The sequence below is a fragment of the Molothrus aeneus genome, chromosome 2, assembly GCF_037042795.1.
Source record: "Molothrus aeneus isolate 106 chromosome 2, BPBGC_Maene_1.0, whole genome shotgun sequence".
Lineage (NCBI taxonomy): Eukaryota > Metazoa > Chordata > Aves > Passeriformes > Icteridae > Molothrus > Molothrus aeneus.
The window spans coordinates 83,638,289-83,656,108 of NC_089647.1; the positions used below are offsets into that span (position 1 = coordinate 83,638,289).

At 40.3% G+C, this 17,820-nt stretch overlaps 1 protein-coding gene across 2 annotated transcripts in view; it reads right to left on the reverse strand.

Moving 5' to 3' along the window:
- Positions 1-17,820, reverse strand: part of JADE3 (jade family PHD finger 3) — a 65,952-nt gene that overhangs the window by 12,228 nt on the left and 35,904 nt on the right. For both annotated transcript variants that reach the window (XM_066545182.1, XM_066545180.1), the window contains 4 exons: positions 8,006-8,163; positions 6,391-6,581; positions 4,017-4,228; positions 1,292-1,459 (listed from right to left, as the gene is read on the reverse strand). In XM_066545182.1, coding sequence (XP_066401279.1) covers positions 1,292-1,459; positions 4,017-4,228; positions 6,391-6,581; positions 8,006-8,163 — 729 coding nt within the window. The remainder of the gene's footprint in view (positions 1-1,291; positions 1,460-4,016; positions 4,229-6,390; positions 6,582-8,005; positions 8,164-17,820) is intronic.

The following is a 17,820-nucleotide window of genomic DNA, read 5'->3' on the forward strand; positions in this document are numbered from 1 at the left end:
TCAAGCTCTCCCACCCTGGGAGTAGCTTCTCTTCCTCAGCCAGAGGAGCAGAGCCTGGGCAGGCAAAAAGCCAGGGTGTGCTTCCTGCCCAGCCATCACCACCTTCCCATACCTCACTGTTCCTTTCCTGCTGATAAAAGCAAGGCAACCACATGCAGAATGGACCTCTTAGAAAAACCAGTCAGCTCAGAGCCAGGAAAGCTTCCAGGCAAGACACTTCATAAGCACAAGAGGAGAAGTAATTTTTAAAAAAAAATAAATATTCTTGGTTTTTTTCTCAACTCCTCTCTCCTTGAAGGTAAAAGTGATGATAGAAACTACAAGTAGGCCTGAAAGGAAAAGTGCAACTGCAAAGACAATCTCATTAAGAAGCAGATATATGTGCCTGAGACAACTAAGAATTACACATTATATCCGGTTGCTAAGTCAAAATAAACCAAACCAAAATCTTAACATCTTCTTCAAAGTTGTGCACACATCAGACCTGTCTGCACTTGGGAGCAGAAAATTCAGAAAATACTGTATCCTTGATTTTATGGTGCTGACAGATCTGGCTACTGTCTCACATTAAACCACCTACCATAATGGAATTGTGAATCTTACCAGAAATAAAACAAAAATATCCCAAGCGCAAAATTAAACACAAACTCCATCTATACCTAAGTGAACTTTCTGTTTTACAGAACTACACTGTGATGCTAAACTTGATTCAAAAGGGAGGAGGAAGTGTAAAACTTCATTATGAAACTCTCCATATATGTTATGCACAGATATATCAAAAAAACATTTACTTATAAAGTGTATATAACATGAAGATAAAAATTTTCATCTCCCCACCATTCAGAAAAATTCTAATTCAAAGAAACTTTAAGTACAGATTGCAGCATACATCCTATAGAAATAATGCAGTGCAGGCAACCTTTAAGCAAACAAACAAACATAACTCTGAAAAAAGTGGAGGTACTCATGCAAATTACACATGTATCCAAGCACACAAATTCATAAAAAATATGAGACAATGAAGCTGCAGTTGTAAGATACAGCTTATATCAATGGACCTTTCTAGCAGGGCACAGATACCATAATGACACCAAGAAGTGATTGCTGAGTAAATGGAGGTAACAAAGTGACTCATTAGTAAAACACAATCTGGACTCTCCCAGACTTCACAGACTGAGCAGCCCTATCAAAATAAAGCCCAGTATTATGTCAGAGACCTTAAATCATGAGAATGCAAGAAGGCAGAGGATGGAACAGGAAGAGGAAGACAGGAGAGAACTTAGGGTTTTACCTCTGGAATCCAAAGAGCACAGCTCACATGTGCCCACTTGGTCCCTGTCCTGGTAGCTTTCATGGCACCTCCTCTTTTAGGACAGAGGAGGCACTGAGGATGTATTCCCAGGACACAGGTACGACACAGCCAGCTCCCTTCAGGTACTTTTAAGATTCCATAGCAAGCCTTGGAGAAAAACAGATATTGGAATCATTGTGCTGACATTATTTCACACACAAGCATTCATATTCAGAGAGCAAAGCTTTCAAAAAGTAAAGGCACTACCGGCCTTCACTTAATCTGTGATTTCTTTACCTTAAAATGAGTCAACTAATCCAAGAGAGAAACAGCCTCAAAAGCAAGTTTTTACATCTGTTTATAAAACATATCCACTGGGATTGCACAACAGCACTGGTGTTACAAACCTTTACCTTTGCCTTTAGTGACTTTTAAACACTTACTTACTTTTAAACACTTTACTCCTGAAGTAAACAACATGGATATTCCTTTAAATTAGCTTCTGTATCTAATACTTTCTAAAATCACCATTTCCTACTGCTAAAAATGTCATACTCTAACCCTAATTCTATTTAGGGATAGGGATATGAGCATTGCATTTCCTGCAATGTTTGTGGTTCTGTGAACTTTTTTTCTTTAAATATTTATATAATATTGCAACAAAAATTACAGCATACACTGGAAGTGTAAGATGCTGGCTTTTACACTTATTTCCCAAGTATTGCACTTAACCACATGGACAATTAAAAATTTCTTAAGTTTTGCTAGGTTTGAGAATTAAAATAAAAAGGGAAAATAAATAGTTTAGTTTCCAATTCAAATTCCTCGTGGTTCTTAATAGAGGCAATGGTGGATCCTGATGTACATACACAACCCCCCCTACCTCCATGAAGCTGAGCTATCTGAAATCACTGGCTGCCACCAAGGTCTAATTTCACTCAACCACTCCAAATAAAAGTTTTATCAAAAGGGTGGATATCACAGGAAATCTCATAATTTCTAAGACTATCTCTAGTAATGATAAAATTAAAAGACTCAAAAGAACAGGATCAGTAGTTGTAACTATTCTTTCAGACTAAATCTAGTATAAAATTCCCATACTTGCTTTCCCAGACTTTTGCTTGTAAGATTTCAGTATTTAATATTAAACAGTATCACAAAATACTGCCCATTTATGTCAAGCTTGTAGGGAGGGGGACCTCCTTGAATTAAATGCAGCAAGACTGACTAACCTAAATGGTTTTTTTTGATGTTACAACTCCTGTAAAAGCCCAACAGGGGGAGCTGCAATCCAAATTTTACAAGTGTTCTTTTCCTCCTCTGTGGCATATTCCCACCTGAATTCTTTCTGTTACTAGAGCAGAAGTGGCATTAAATCTAGGATCATATCTAGGGTGTTGGAAATGGACTGAAACTATTTTCTAATTTTAACTGATCAGCAAAGGATGCCTAGACTACTAAAACAGTAATTTCACAACATGTTTGAGCCAGCACAACGGGGTACCACGAAGAAGAATTTTCTCACACTCCTCCTCCCCTCCACCTCCAAACTTGTGACGACAAACAGACCTGAGTCTACTTGTTGAACCAAAGCTGATCCAGATTAAAAATGAAACAAGTTGTTGCTATAGTTAGGATTTGCTCTAGCCCTGTTATAGTTAGGATTCACTCTAGCCCAGACACACTCTCCAGTTTGTTTCAGGCAGATCCAGCACAGGGAAGAGTGAGGGGTAAGAAGGCAGCAGACCATCAACTCAAGCTCAGCTGTCAGGAGACAACCATGAACCCTTGACTGCAAATCCATCATTACTCCTTAACAGGCACAAGCAAGGACTGAACAGGCAGCCCCCAGCTGCCAGCTATATTCCTGTGACTGCCACCTTACTGCCAAGCTCAGGCTCACAGGCTGCTTCACACGGGGACTCAGGTCAGGAAAGCAGCCAGGCTGGAAGCCAGCCCACTGTGAGCAGGGAGGTGACAGGTCTTTTTTCAGACAGATACATTTTCCAAATATTACTTGCAGTCAGTACAAAAATGCATTAAAAAGAAAAAAAGAACTTTCTTGGTCTCTTTTCAATTTGTAGCAAAACTCCCTTCCAGAACAGGATGCACAGAACCACAGGATTCATACCCCTTTTCTGAATACCTTTACCTGACTATACTGCGCTCAGGCAGTATAAAGTCTTGACTACATCTGAACCACTATAAACATGAGCACCATTCAGACTGAGACCATGGTTTTTGCAGGTGATGGCTGCTGAAAAAGATCACTCTATTAAGTACCTACATATGGTTCCAGATGGCTAAATTTGGACAGTCTATGTCTGACTACATAAGTAGTCAGTAAAAGAAAAAAAAAGCTCTGAAACAAATGATCTTTAGATTTCTCACAAACAGGCAAGCCAGTATTTCCTGTCCTGTTTATCTTCAAAAGCAGATATAGTAATAGGGGGAACAATTATTTACAGTTGCAGAGGAAATACTTGCATGTCCCAAAAACACACTTTGCATTCCTGCTAGACTGTAGCTGTCCACTTATTAACTTTGCTAGGCCACTTAATCTACTGTAATTGTTATAGTCCAAAATTTCACCTCAGTATTGCACCATTCTTCATATGTAGAAAACCACTCAGTCCTCCACTTAGCATTTAACATTCATTCAAATTCCACATTTGCCTGGGTAAACAAACCACAGGAGAGTGTCACCATTTCTGCAGGCACTAACCTGATGGACACAAATGTTACACTTGTCACAGAACACCATGTCATTGCCATCCTCGCTGTCCGGGGACCGGCACACGTCACAGATGACGTCCTCATCGTACTCGATGCCCAGCCCCTCTTCGGTCTCGATGGCGTGATTCATGTTCTCATGGCAGTGCCGCTCCAGCACTTCAATTGTCTTCTCCATCGTGTTCTCATCCAGGAGCCCACAGCCTACAACACAGAAAGGGAAGGGCAATTAGAGGACAGTCAGATGCCTCTGAGTCAGAGACGCAGGAAGAGGAAAAAGACAACTTCTAGCAACTAATGCAGTAGACACAGCATCTAAAAATAAAATAAAAAAGACAAGATTTTTCACTCACAGACTGATTATAACGTTTTATAAATACAAGCAGAACTACCACCTGAGTAAAAATTTTACACAAACCACAAGTCTGCACCTGGAAGAAAACACTGCAGCATAAAAGACAACAGTTGCTGTAACTGCTGGCTGCTCTCACACAACCCTTCCTACACCTCCATAATTTTACTAAACACTAATGAAATCCAAAAATCACACACTGTGTTCTTTTGAAGACTAATGCCCTAGGAAACAAAACTTATCAAGAATACTTCATATCTTATAATGAAAATTGCACCACCCAGTACCTTTAAGTCCATTGTGATGATGTGATCAAAGTATGATGATTATGAAAAATGGTTTTATTTTTCTGATGTTTTTAAAAAAAAAAATAAAATAGTAGATAAATATACTGTTGCAATCCATACTATCTGTTCACGTGAACACTACACACGCTATATGTACTCACCACTAATCAAACTTAGCATAAGCAGGACCCCTTTAAAAGTATTTGCTATGAGATTGGCCCTCAGCTTGCAGCTTCAGGACATACACTGCATTAGAAACCCCATGACGCTCACAGCTACAAGACATCTCCAAATTGCATCTCATCAAAACCCTTGCTCAAAAATGATCATAATGTTCACAGCTTGTGATTTACTCAGGCCTTCAAATGTTGGGATATTCACATAACATTAATTGCAGAGGCTAATATTTTAACTAAGGCTACTTAGTTAAAATACTGTGATTCCTTGTTACAAACAATAAACAGGGAGAGTTAAAGTGTTCTCTCCCATGCTCTAATACTTTGTCATTGCCTGAATTAAATGAATTACCAAATCATTCAGGTAGGAATGGTCCTACAGAGGGCTTCAGCCTCTGCCTGGGCTCCAAGCAGAATCAATAGGAAATCCAAAAAGGCTGTGGCTTAAGAGATACATGTAGTCATATCTTGAAAATCTCCATGGATGGAGGAGATCTGCCCCCTTGAAAAGCTAACAGCTTTTGCTCACAGCATTCCTGTATGCCTGAGAAGTTTTTGTCCTTGCTTCTACTTATATGCATCCTTTGGCACTGGAGCTCAGTCATGAGCTCCCGACTTCACCAAAGCAGTCTCCCAACACATCTACTTATTTTCTTGAATGCATAATTGGAACTTTCTTGTGCTTAGAGGACAGTGCTCTTGAAGTCCTGCTAGCTCTCTTCAGTAATTCCACCCTTCAGAGCTGCCCCCCAGATCCCATCCAGTTACCTAAGTAGAAACATGCTGTCCTGAAGCCAGGACCAGAAAAACTACTCCCCCTCCTCACTCCCCTCTGGATCTCAGTCACCACTATTTCATTGCTGTTACAGACAATGCTGCCATTGATTATCACTTCTCTATAGGTACTTCTTATTTTATTAGCAGCAAATGCAGGAGATGCCAACCTGTCCTTCCTAAAGGACCTACAATCACCCATGGAAGAATACCAGCCACACAGGCTATTCCACCACAATTCAGTTATTCCAATGATTCCAGTATTATTTTCCATAGCTCACTCCTGCTCATAGACCTCTATACCCACAACTTGCATGGCAAAAGAAAGTTTACTTAGCTGATTTTGAATGGGCTAACATGTGTGAAACTTAATTACTCTGTTGAGAACCCAGCATGCAAGTTCCTCAGAACTCTGAATTTGAAGATATGTTCCAAGTTCAAGAAATGGAAACATCTGCTTTCCCTACATAAAGTCTTTAACTTTTGAAGTCCTAGAATTAATTCCACCTGGTGTAGGCTTTTTCTCTCCTGCCTCAGTCTGCAGAAGTTGCCGATTTTGGACATCAAGAAATTTTTAGGTACAAGAGATAAAAGATAAAACATTAACAGATCAAGAAAGTAATTACTTTTTTAGTTCCTATTTCTCTTAGCATTTCCATTCAATTCTCATTCAGCAATCTTTCAGAGACCTTACACAGAAAGACTAGTCAACAGTAAAAAACTTAAACAGCAAAAATTAAGTGCAGCTTTTAAAATGAGAACATGTTGTGGAATTACCCATTTCTGTAAGCTCTTCATTTAGCTCCTGGAGCCAAAAGATGTCCATGTCATCCAAGTCATAGCGACACATAGACTCTGCTAGTTCCAAAATGTTGATGTAACCTGGTTCTGTGGGTTCTTGGCTGGAACAGTGGATGTATTTCCTGGGTCGTGTATACAGTACTTCTTTAACCTTTTCTGCTACAACCCTGTGAGTGAAAAAAAAAAAATACTTACAGCTTTTTAAGACCCATCCTTGAAAGACATAAAATATTTGCTGTAAATGCAAAGAAAGCTGGGGTTTCACAGATTTTAAACCAGCCAGTAAGTACAGTCAGCCTAGGGAGACAGGATTCTTGAAATGTCAACGGAGAAAAAGATTTGTGTTCCTTCTGTTGTTTCTTTCTGTTGTTTCTTTCAAGTATTTTCAGAGATAAAACTCTGTGTTTAATTAGTTTTATTTTGGAATGGAAAGAATAATCTGAACTAGATAAAGTTCAATCTTTCCCTGAATTCAATGCAAAAAGCCCTACATGTGGAAGGAAGCCAGAGAGATACAGAACAGTGCCATGCATGAGCAGCTCTGCATGCTTTCTGGAGCTCACCCTCCACAGGACAAGGAAAAGATAAAAACTCAGGAAAATAAGGCAGCAAAGAAGGAGGAGACAGCTGTCAAGCTGTATCCCACATAATTCTAACTGGACAATGTGGATTATCAGTGTTAGCACAATGTCCTTCTGCCATTCTTCATCTCCCTTACCCTGCTCATTTTTTCCTCTAATTCCCTTGTGAGCTTTTCTTTTTTCTGGTCCATTTTCTTCCTCCAATATAATGCTGCTGGTATGAGCTGCAATTACTTATTTTTAATAACTTGGTAGTGACAATAGCATCAGCGGAAATTAAATTATGCTGACTCAGCACTTTCACCAGACAATTCATGTATCTTCATCTTGAAGAGTACACTGGCATTAACCTTTCTTTGTTGAAACATGTTTTGTTTCCACCAGGAAGGGCTGCAGGACTACAGTGCTATGCTTCCTTAACCTAAACAAAATGTGAGAGAACTGAAGATTCTTTATCTATCTCCAGAATCTGAGATGACTGAACTTCTATAATGTTAAATAGCCAACTGTGGTGAGAGAAGGTAGAAAAGGTTAAAACATTGAGAATAACCAAAATTAGATTATATAAACAAATGAGTCGTTTTATCAGGTATCAGTGATTACTGCATGCCTAGTGCTCTATATCACCATGCAGTGTAGGGAAACCTTTCAAGTAATATGCATAAGATATGAGTTTATTTTTAATTTATTCAACTCCCCATGCTGAAATAAAAAACAGCTTTTAATCCATAGCACCATGCGACTGAGGAAAAAAGATCTCTTTATTCAAGTATCACAATGTAGATACTGTAACAGCATGCAGACAGAATGAGATCTGGACTGAATCACCACAGAAATGTTTTCCAAATTGGCACTTGTGTGGTTTAAGAACATGTCTGAAGGCTGCTACACTGAAGATTTAAACATACCAACAAAGAAAAATCTGACTGCACTTAGACAACTCGGTTTTGAGAGACCATCTTCTCTGAGTTGCCATTTTGTAAACATGATTCACATCTGATCAGCAATACCTGAGAGAAGGCTGCGGAATAGTTTCTGGACTGGCTGGAACCTGAACCCCTTTCTCCCATTCTTGTTTCCATGTGTCTGCAAAGACGTAATACTCATCAGGGTTGACATGGTGAGAGTCTGGGAGTTTCATGGCACTAATGAGATCCTTGCGGAACACCTGCAGGAAACACAGAGCACAAACATGGATTTGAGAGAGAGCATTGTGTTAAAGAATGTGGCAGGTACTTTTCTTATCTACACTGAAACAGTGCACATGCATTGATAATTTTTTAAAGAGTATCAACACAAATCAATTTGAAACTACCTAGATTATTAATTTTAGTGCATTAGGTATAGTATGATAAGAGGTTTACACTAATTCAAAACCATGCTGCTGCATAAAGGCTAAACAGAAGGAAGAAGGTTTTTACAGGTAACCAGAAAGAGGAGAAAAGAAGCCTGCATCTGATTCAGACTCCTCACCATATTTTCAATCAGCTTATTGTCAGCCTGTAGGTTGTACCCTCACTTAGACCCAAGGTAGGATACACTTTTCTTTCACTCAGTTCAGCTACTTTAAACTGTCATATTCATCATGGGCTACAAACAGTTGCCATGGCAAAACTGATGGATAGGCACTTGCTCATTTATTAAAACCACTTGAAGTTTTATTAGTTGGGATCTCTGAGATTGAAGATGAACAGCAGCCTTTGCTGGAACATAAGACCTGCATTGCTCTGTGTGTAAGCAGTGATGGTCAAAATCCAGCCTCAGCATCTTTCAACAAACCTGTACCATGAAACACCACCCTCATACAAAGCAAACCATAGCAGCAGATCTTCAGCCATAACACTTGGCTCCAGAGAGTTACGTTTTTACAAGCATGTAAACATGATTATCAGTCATCTCAAAGCTTACTTAATGTCAGTATCTGTCAACTACAGGTGTGTACAATTTAAATAAAGAGCACATTTATCCTCTGTGGGCTTTTTCCTCCACTGCTACACTGCACCAGCTTAATGTTCAGTAAAGCAAAACAGTTACTGTGACTTGGTTTTAGGGAGACATTGCAACTAATTAACTGTATTATTGTAATAAGAAATCAAATCCTCAAAGGGCCATAAAACGAAATGGAAAATATCCCTGCAGTAAGTTGTGACAGGTTAAATTCTCTACTTACCAATTCAGTTTTATAACCAGAGAGTAATAAACAACCTCAGAGCCCAATATCTTCATGTACCCTTTTCAATTTGACAGTACCAGACTAGTTATGCCTACTGCAAAAATTCTCAGCTGTTCTTGGAAATCATCCAGTAAATATTACTTTAAAAGTCTCTGTGCTAAACAGGTCTTGAAATAGCTGCTGGTGACCTGGAACATCAGCGTTACTTCATTATGTTCTACAACTGCATCTCATATGGGTGGCCAGGAGAGCAAGCTGACCGAGGGTACTCAAACCCACAGACTCAAGGGTCTTATATTTGCTATTAATGTGTTACCTGCCTTGGTTCAGAACAGACTGTTCACTGCTGCTTTCTGTATAAAACTCCTCAGGTACATAACAGGCTCATATTAAAATCTGAATGTCAAGAGTGAAAGCACTGAGACTGCAAGCATCTTTTTTTTTTTTTCAAGCACTATATGTACACACGAAAATAAAATGTAAAATTATTTATACTGCTTAAAAGGCATTTTAGTTTTCTGTGCTACAGGTACAGAGCCAGAATTATTAGTAACACTAACAGGGTACAATTCCAAAGAACACCAGAATGGAAAAGTATGATACAGGAGAAGTGCAATGACTGCTTTAATTACCAGAAAATATATTTCTCAAATCTTATCTGAGGTAAGTGCTTTACATACTACCTTTTAAGCCAGTGACAGAATATAAAAGTGAAGTATTTCCTATCAAACTCACTATTTCTTAACCACTAGATGAAAAATTATATTAAAGGCATCTGTATTCTAACTACATTGCTTAGCAGCAAATCTTCTGATCATCCATTATGTATGCAAACTGTACCTCTATTTTTAGAGCACAAACCCCCTGGAGCATGAACTTTTTCTGGGTTTCTTTTGACTATTGTAAGTACCGACCACACCATCACCATGCTACAACATTAAGTTCTCTGCTACAGATTTCTACAGTTTACTGTATAGGTACCAGTGAAGGTCAATAATTTAATCAATAAAAAAATAACTGCTGAAATCTTAAGGGACTCCAAAACTCAGTTAAGACCTCCTAAGAAATGCCTGTTCACACTTGTGATTAACAGTGCAATTGTAATGATTCCAAGTGTCTGCGAGAAATCCTCAATCTTTAGCTCTAGTCATTCTTCATTTCTTCACGTGTGGCAAAGCAGGATCTTCCAACAGTAAAATACTCTTAGAGGGCAACGTATGAGAATACTCAGTCTGTATTTCTTTCATTGTGGAAGTAAACCAAAACACTCAGGGAACCCAAAGAGAGTTTTCTGACAAATGAAGTAAATTCTACTTCAGCAGTCAGCCTCAAGGCTATGAACTAAGCCATCTACACAAAGAGCAGCACACATGCCTCCAGGATTTAGATAGTCAGCTTCTCCTCACAGCTGTTTCTTTCCAACATTTATTTGAAAAACAAAAATGCTGCTCCTTTACTAACTGTGTCCATAGAACAACAGCTAGTCTGCTCTACAGCACACAGTCTCCCCTCTTGGCAAGAACCACCTGCATTTCCAGTTAGCCCATGAAGCTCAGCTCACCTTTCAATCACCCCAAAGTAGTTCTACTTCTTACCTTATATAAAGCACAACCCCTCAATTTTATTTTAACATCACCGGTAGTATCATATATATTGAAAATACCTGAAAAGTGAGCATGCCAAGGCTAAGCTTATAAGATATTCCCATCCAGAAACATCACAACCAGATTCAGCTGGTGCCAAGTGTCTTTAGCACACAACAGAACAAGGCCCTGCAGAGCTGAGCTATAACCAAGTGCAGCTCCCAGAGCCACACAGAAGTGGGAAACTCCCCAGCACTCAGAGCATTCCACAGTAGTTACTGTGTGACAGTGGGATTTATTAAAAATAATTTTTAGCAAAGAGAGCGTGAAAGTACATATGAGTTTTAGCCTTACCATGCAAGACTGCATGGTCTGAACTTAAAATTTAATTTTGCTGCCAGGAATTTTTAGCTTCAACCACAAGCAGTATAGCACTTGGAGTAAATTACATCAGTGAAATGTGTCTGCTTATGTCATCATTGTCTCATAATCTAATCGTTACCATTTCATTGAGAACTTCTATTACATATTTCATGCTTTAGAACTGGGGCTTAAATCTGGAACAAAAGACCTTGTTCTTTAGTCATGTTGTGGTTTTAAGCCCAGCTGGAAATTAACTACTCAGCCACTTGCTCCCCTGTCTTCCCACCTAAAATCCGGTGGAATGCGGAGTAGAATCAAAGTAAACTTATATGTTGAGATAAGAACAGTTCAATAATTGAAAATAAAGTAAAACACAAAAATAATGATGTTAAATAATAGTAACAATAATGATAATAAAAAGGAAAAACTCAAACAAGTGATGCACAATACAGTTGCTCACCACCCACTACCAATGCCAGACCCCACTTCCCAAAGCCAGATCAGCTCCCCTTCTGGGTAACTCCCCCACAGTTTATATAACAATTCTGTGGTGGGAATATCCCTTTGGTCAATTTGGGTCACCTGTCCCAGTTATGCTCCCTCCCAGTCTTTTTGGTTTCATGGTTTATTTTTATTGCATACCTCCTCCCTGACAGAGCATGAGACACATAAAAAAAGAAAAGTCCTTGAATTGGGATAAAGACGAATTACCAAATAACCAAAGCATCACTATGTTATCAACACCGTATTAATTCCAAATACAAAACACAGCACTGCAACAGCTACTGAGAAGAAATTAGCTTTACCCTCACTGAAACCAGGACAGGTCAGCATTAGTGGCTTGTTCTGCAGTAGAAGTCTGCCTGCTTTTGCTGAGGAAATGAGAACCTCCCAGTCAGCTCTGCAGACACATTGCCATCTATAAAGCCTTTAAAAGCTAAATTCTACAAAAAGTCTTGAGAAATATGGATGCTCTGCTCCTCCAAAGCACTAATACACCAAGAAACAACGATATCAAAGATGTAGTTTGCACATTATATTTGTTTTTCAGACTTCTGAGTCCTATTTGGAAATTATGTTAGAAGAGTATGTCCAAGAAAAATTAACTTCTCAGAATTTATTTTAAAATGCTTCACCGAAAGCCATCTATGATTTGAACCCAAACTCCTTCTGGAAGCACTCTATGGAAATGCAATATATAATCTTCCTCACTGGACCCTTGTTGTGCTTTCTCTGAATATATCAGGCCCTGAAACAAAGAATACGATTTTGCATTAAGTATCCTTATCCATTAAAGATATCACAGAGAATACAAGCAATGCTATAGAGAATTACAGTAAAATACTAGCACTGAAAACAGAGAATGGTCTTGACAATAAAATGGCCTTCTACAAACCCCATCTTTGATGAACAACTCAAATATCAGATCTGCACAGACTGCCAGGCACCTTCTGTTCATGACCACTGCAAACTTAAAACGACATTAAGAAAAGAAAAAAATGATTGAAATCCTGTCATGGTTTGACACTGGCACAATGCCAGTGCCCCCATGAAGATACCTTCTTCCTGGTTTCTGCTGTGAGATGTGACCAGGAATAAGCAAAGCAGGCTCTTACTTAGGGAAAAAGAACCAGAACTTTATTAACTACTCTACAACTACAGATAAAAAGGAACACACACACAGGGAAAATGAAAACTTCACAAGTGCATTTCCTCCTCCCCCCCACCAAATTTCCAACACAATACATTTTGTTCTTCAAATCACCAACTCTCGGTCCAGCACTACCTTTTAGACAATCAATCTTCAGTTCATCAAGAGGAGAGGAGTCTTTCTTGTGCCATGGGCTTCCCCTGGAAACACAGCTGAAGCCTCGTGTGTTTCTGTGTCACTCGTGGCACCGCCCGGAGTACATCTGCCGTCGTGACTTCTTCCTTTTCATGTCCAGTGCTCTCACCACTGAACACGGACCAGAACTGCTTCTAGGGTTGTCTTTTAAGGATGCTCTGTCCCGATCCAAAAAAGGCACAGTCTCTCCTTTGGGACACCTGTCCCCACAATCTCTCCTTTGGGACACCTGTCCCCCCCATATTTTCACCCCCTGGAGCCAAGGGGCATCAACACTGAACTCTCTTGGTTCTGAGGCCCTTGCCTCCCCCTAGAATGCAGTCTCTGTATCACAAAGAACATAGTTCTGTCCATAGCTATACAAAAAGAGTCTAGCAAAAGCCACTCCATCATCTCTTCCCACTAAGATTCTTCTCTATTCTTCTACTATCTCTCACTCGCCCAGACCTCTCTCACACTGGCCCATTTCCTTCCTCATCTTCCACTCTATCTTCTAGAAAAGGTCAATGTTCTGTAAAGTTCTCATTCTCTAAAAAGGAGTTAAAAGTTCCTACAAGCGGCTGGCTGAACCCCCCCCTCTTCTCCGTCCCAGCCGTGCTGCCGGCACAGGCCCATGTTTATCAAGTCTCAAGGTTACAGTCCCAAGCAGCGGCTCTCTTTCTCTCTCTCTCTGTGTCTCTCTCTGGGGAGGCTGCCTGATGGCTCCCGGTGTCTCTCTCTCTCTCTGTGTCTCTCTTCCACCCTTCCACCCCGGGGCTCAGGCCTACCTCTCTCAGCCACATGACTTTCCCCTCCCCCTGCCCAGCCAGCAGCTGGGCCGGGGGAGAGGCCCGAACTCTTTCCCGCCAGAAACCCAAGAGGACCCTCCCAGGGGAGAGCTCTGCTTTTAACTCCGTGTTTTCAGAGGCGTGCCCATGTCTCAATGGTCAGGTTAAATGCCAATATTAAAGTCTGAATATCCATTGGCCAAAAACACAGCATCTCAAAAAACACATTTCCTGTCAAACCACCACAAATCCCTTTTCCAATACCCCTCTGTAAGCTACTACCGAAGCTGACTGATGCCACTGCTCATTCACCATGTCTTGCCCAAATGCACATGTGAGGAAAAATAAATGGATTGTGTCATCTCTTAAAAACTCAATGTAAGCCAGTACTTCTTGTGACACTCTCCATGCTTTCAGGTACTTTGATCAACTGCTTACAGCCTCCCAACATGGGTAAGTCACTTGTCACAGGCATCTGGGCCATGACTGGGAACCACACCTCCAAGGCCTAAGTACATTATGGGTCATGCTCTTGTTACAATCAAAGCCCACTTTATGCTGGATTGCATGAAACTGCTTCAGTCATGAGGCTTCCCCTGCAACCAGCAGAACTCAGCAACTCAGGCTTTTCAGTTCTCATCCATCATCCATCATTCAGTTCTCATCTCACAAGGGAGTCAGGAGATGCACTGCTCAGAAACACAGAGCTATGATTTTTTAAAAAGCAGGCAGGAACTACTATGTCCTGTCTTCCCTGCAAAAGTATATTAGGTCTTTTACAGCCAACAGCATGGAATTGTTGTGTTGTGTCTGTATAAGTTGGACTGTTCTGTTCCCCCTATCATGCAATGGTTCTGCCCTGGTTCTCCCTTCCCTCCCTTGTGCTGCCAGTTATCCCAACTCTTCCCCACTTGCCTTGGAGATCAATGTACCCTTTCTCAAATCCCTCCCCGGTGCCCTGTCCGTCACTCTTCTCCTAGAACTCTCTAGAAACTTACAGCTACAGTGTCAAGTGACTGGCTCAGGGGCTGGGGCCACACCCTCAAGTTATCCCCACTGGTGTTCTCCCTAAGTCAATCTTTTGTATCCCACTCCCTTCCCCTGGGAGCAATCTTTTGTCTCCCACTTCCCCTGGAACCCTATTTGTCCAAGGACTGACTCCTCCCCTGTCTCCCTCCCTCCTTATAAGCTGTTGCAACTCCTCCCTTGCTCTCTTTGGTTGTCGGTTTCCCCTGGGACTCAATAAACCTGGATTCACCACAGCTGGAGAGCGCTCTCTTATTTCTGCTGACTGCAGCCATAAGCCAAGCCACGTCCTACCACAAGGAAGCGCTGCTGTCATAGCACAGAGCGTTTGCCTTAGGTGCTGTCCCGAACCATGGAGACTGGGATAGTGCCCCCATACTGCTAGCGGTGCTGGAAAGCTAGCCGGGACATCCAAGAAGGACAATCGATCTTTCCCCAGCTGGACCGCTTCATGGAATGAGGGCCAGCATCCTCTCTAACCAGACAACAGCTAGCATTTTCCTAGATTTTTGGTGTCCCTCCCAACCCATCTTGAAGGCTAAGTTTGAAATTCTACTGTCAAACACTTCAGTTTATGTGAAATGCAAATTACACAAGAGTTTTTCCATCATGTTGAGGGTAAAATAATCTTTCCTTATTCTCCTTTGAAAGGATCTAGTAACTTTTATTCCCATAAGCACCCCCAAGCATTAAGGCTTACTCTACTATTGTAGCTCTCAAGTACAGGCCCTCAGCAAACACACTTACGAAGGAGCAGGTTTTCACCTAAAATCACCTCAAAAATAATAAAACAAAATTTAAATTCTCATATGACTTATTACAAGTGTAATACAGCCACATAGTATCTGAGCATACTTTATCTTTGTATGGATGTTTGACAGTATGTGCAAAAGAATGCCCATTTACTCCAAGAACAGAACTTGGTGAGCTTTTTCTGGAAAGGTAGAATTTTTCCTGTTAATATATTGCAACCTGGGCAGGAAGTCTCTGAACTAAGAAGATTACCTTATAGAGAAGTGTAGAAACTTAAGGCAGGTTTGCTTTGGGTTTTGGTTGGTTGAGCAATTTTTGGCAGCAAAGTAAATAAAAGGCAACATAAATTTCAAATGGAAATAAAGCTACAGTTCCAGGCACATATACCAACGAGACTGAGAAACTTAAAATGTTAAAAATGCTGATAGTCAGGAATATGTGTAGAATTAAATTTGTAGTTCTCAAACATCCACACAATTTGGACAAGCAAGAGGGTAAATCCTAATGTTAAAACCCCTTACTCCCTAAAACTATCTTAGTTATCCAGGACTTAACTAAATGAAATATTGTACTTTTCATTTAAGTAGCCATGATTCCTCCTAGCCTCTGTTTACAAGCATGTATAGAAAAAGCCAGGAATTTGAATACTAAATCAATGCTACCTAACATCATGTCTCTGACAGTATCTCATGAGCCAGAAGAACGTGCAAGAACATGTCAAGTTTCCTTCTGGTTGCTAATCAGACATAAGCTTTGGATTTTGGGGTTAATCCTAACAATCAATTTTTAAAGTGGTATTAATTTATACAGATATTTTAAAATATCTGTACTTGCTATCATCTGTCCAATTCCTTTTTTAATCTTGTTTACTTCTCAGTCTCAACCACTTCCTGTAGCAGATGAGCTTCCCAGCCTAATTGCATGAAAAGGATATCCTTTTAATTGCTACAGATTTTTTAAGTTTGGGGCTCATTTTTCAATGCTCATGGCTGCCTTTTCTGTCCAGTTCTTCCATCACAAGGACAGGCAGGGCTGAAGCACTCTAGCTCTGCTGTTTCCAACCCATTCACACTTTACTGTTATGCCTGCTCATTCACTTCAAAGGTAAAATAGCTCAGCTTTTTCACAAGCAAGCTCTTCCACATCTTTCTGCATTTGGGTCACCTCTTCCTAAATAGTTCAAATAGCCTGAGACAGTATCTCAAAGGAAAAAAAAAATCATAGAAGTAACTGATGAGTTTCCATCTCCAGCCTTATGTATTTTTAAAAAAAACCAACTAACCCAAGCAGGCTAAAAGTAGCTCATGGATAACACATGCTTGCCAGAGGTCTTGAGAAGCCTGTACACATCCCAGATAATTCAGAATTTTTTAAAGTGAGCATGCACATAAAAGTGGCAGTCTCTTATTACACATGGCGCATGCAAAGCAATATAGTTTAACCATGTTGCCCATTCACTCACAGAACAAAATAAAGCACTTTCAAGCTGCAAAAAGAGTCCATTTGCTGCCAAGAGTTTAGTCTTACAGGGTGCCTCTCAGGATCAAGACCTACAATTTATGTGGCAGTTAAATGCCACTAAAAAGAGTTTCACGTACCCAAGTAATGAATGCAGACCATTTACTTTTGGAAAATAAGCTGCATTTCACATGATAATACAGCTGTCACAATCAGCAATGAGGGATTAAAAATTACTCCTGCTGTGAGATTTGAAACCCTATTTGCAAAGAGAAGTAAAATATTGCCATGTTATATGGAAAGGGTTTAAAAAAAACACAACACTAACTTAACTTCTTTGCACTTTCAAGGAGGAGCCAGGATTGAAAAAAGATATACATAAATTTGAGTGTCATAAAGATCTCTTAGGCTCTTTTGTGACCCCACAAGCACAAGGGAAAAGACATGGTCAGTCATACAGGCCAGTCCAGCTAATGCATTTTCCCTGCAAAAATTATTCCCACTACTCTGCTATCATTTTCTGCCTCAGTTTTCATGGAGACAGGAAACTGCCAAGTACAGGCTTCATGCTGAGCCAGACATCCAAATGTCTCCTACCCTGCAGCTCCCACACAGCCTACTGCAGAAGGCTGTGAGTCCCTCCTGTCTACATTTAAATCCACTGAGGGGCAACACCACAAATGGTATGTGGCCAACATCATCATAAAAGTCTCCAAACCAGCTATGACTTTGAAATACTGGTGTGCCTCTAACCTCAACACAGCTTATTTATTCACAGTAAATGCTAAAGCTAATTGGATAACAGAACTTTGAAGTCACCATTTCAGTAGTACAGCTCACCTTCTGGATTACACAG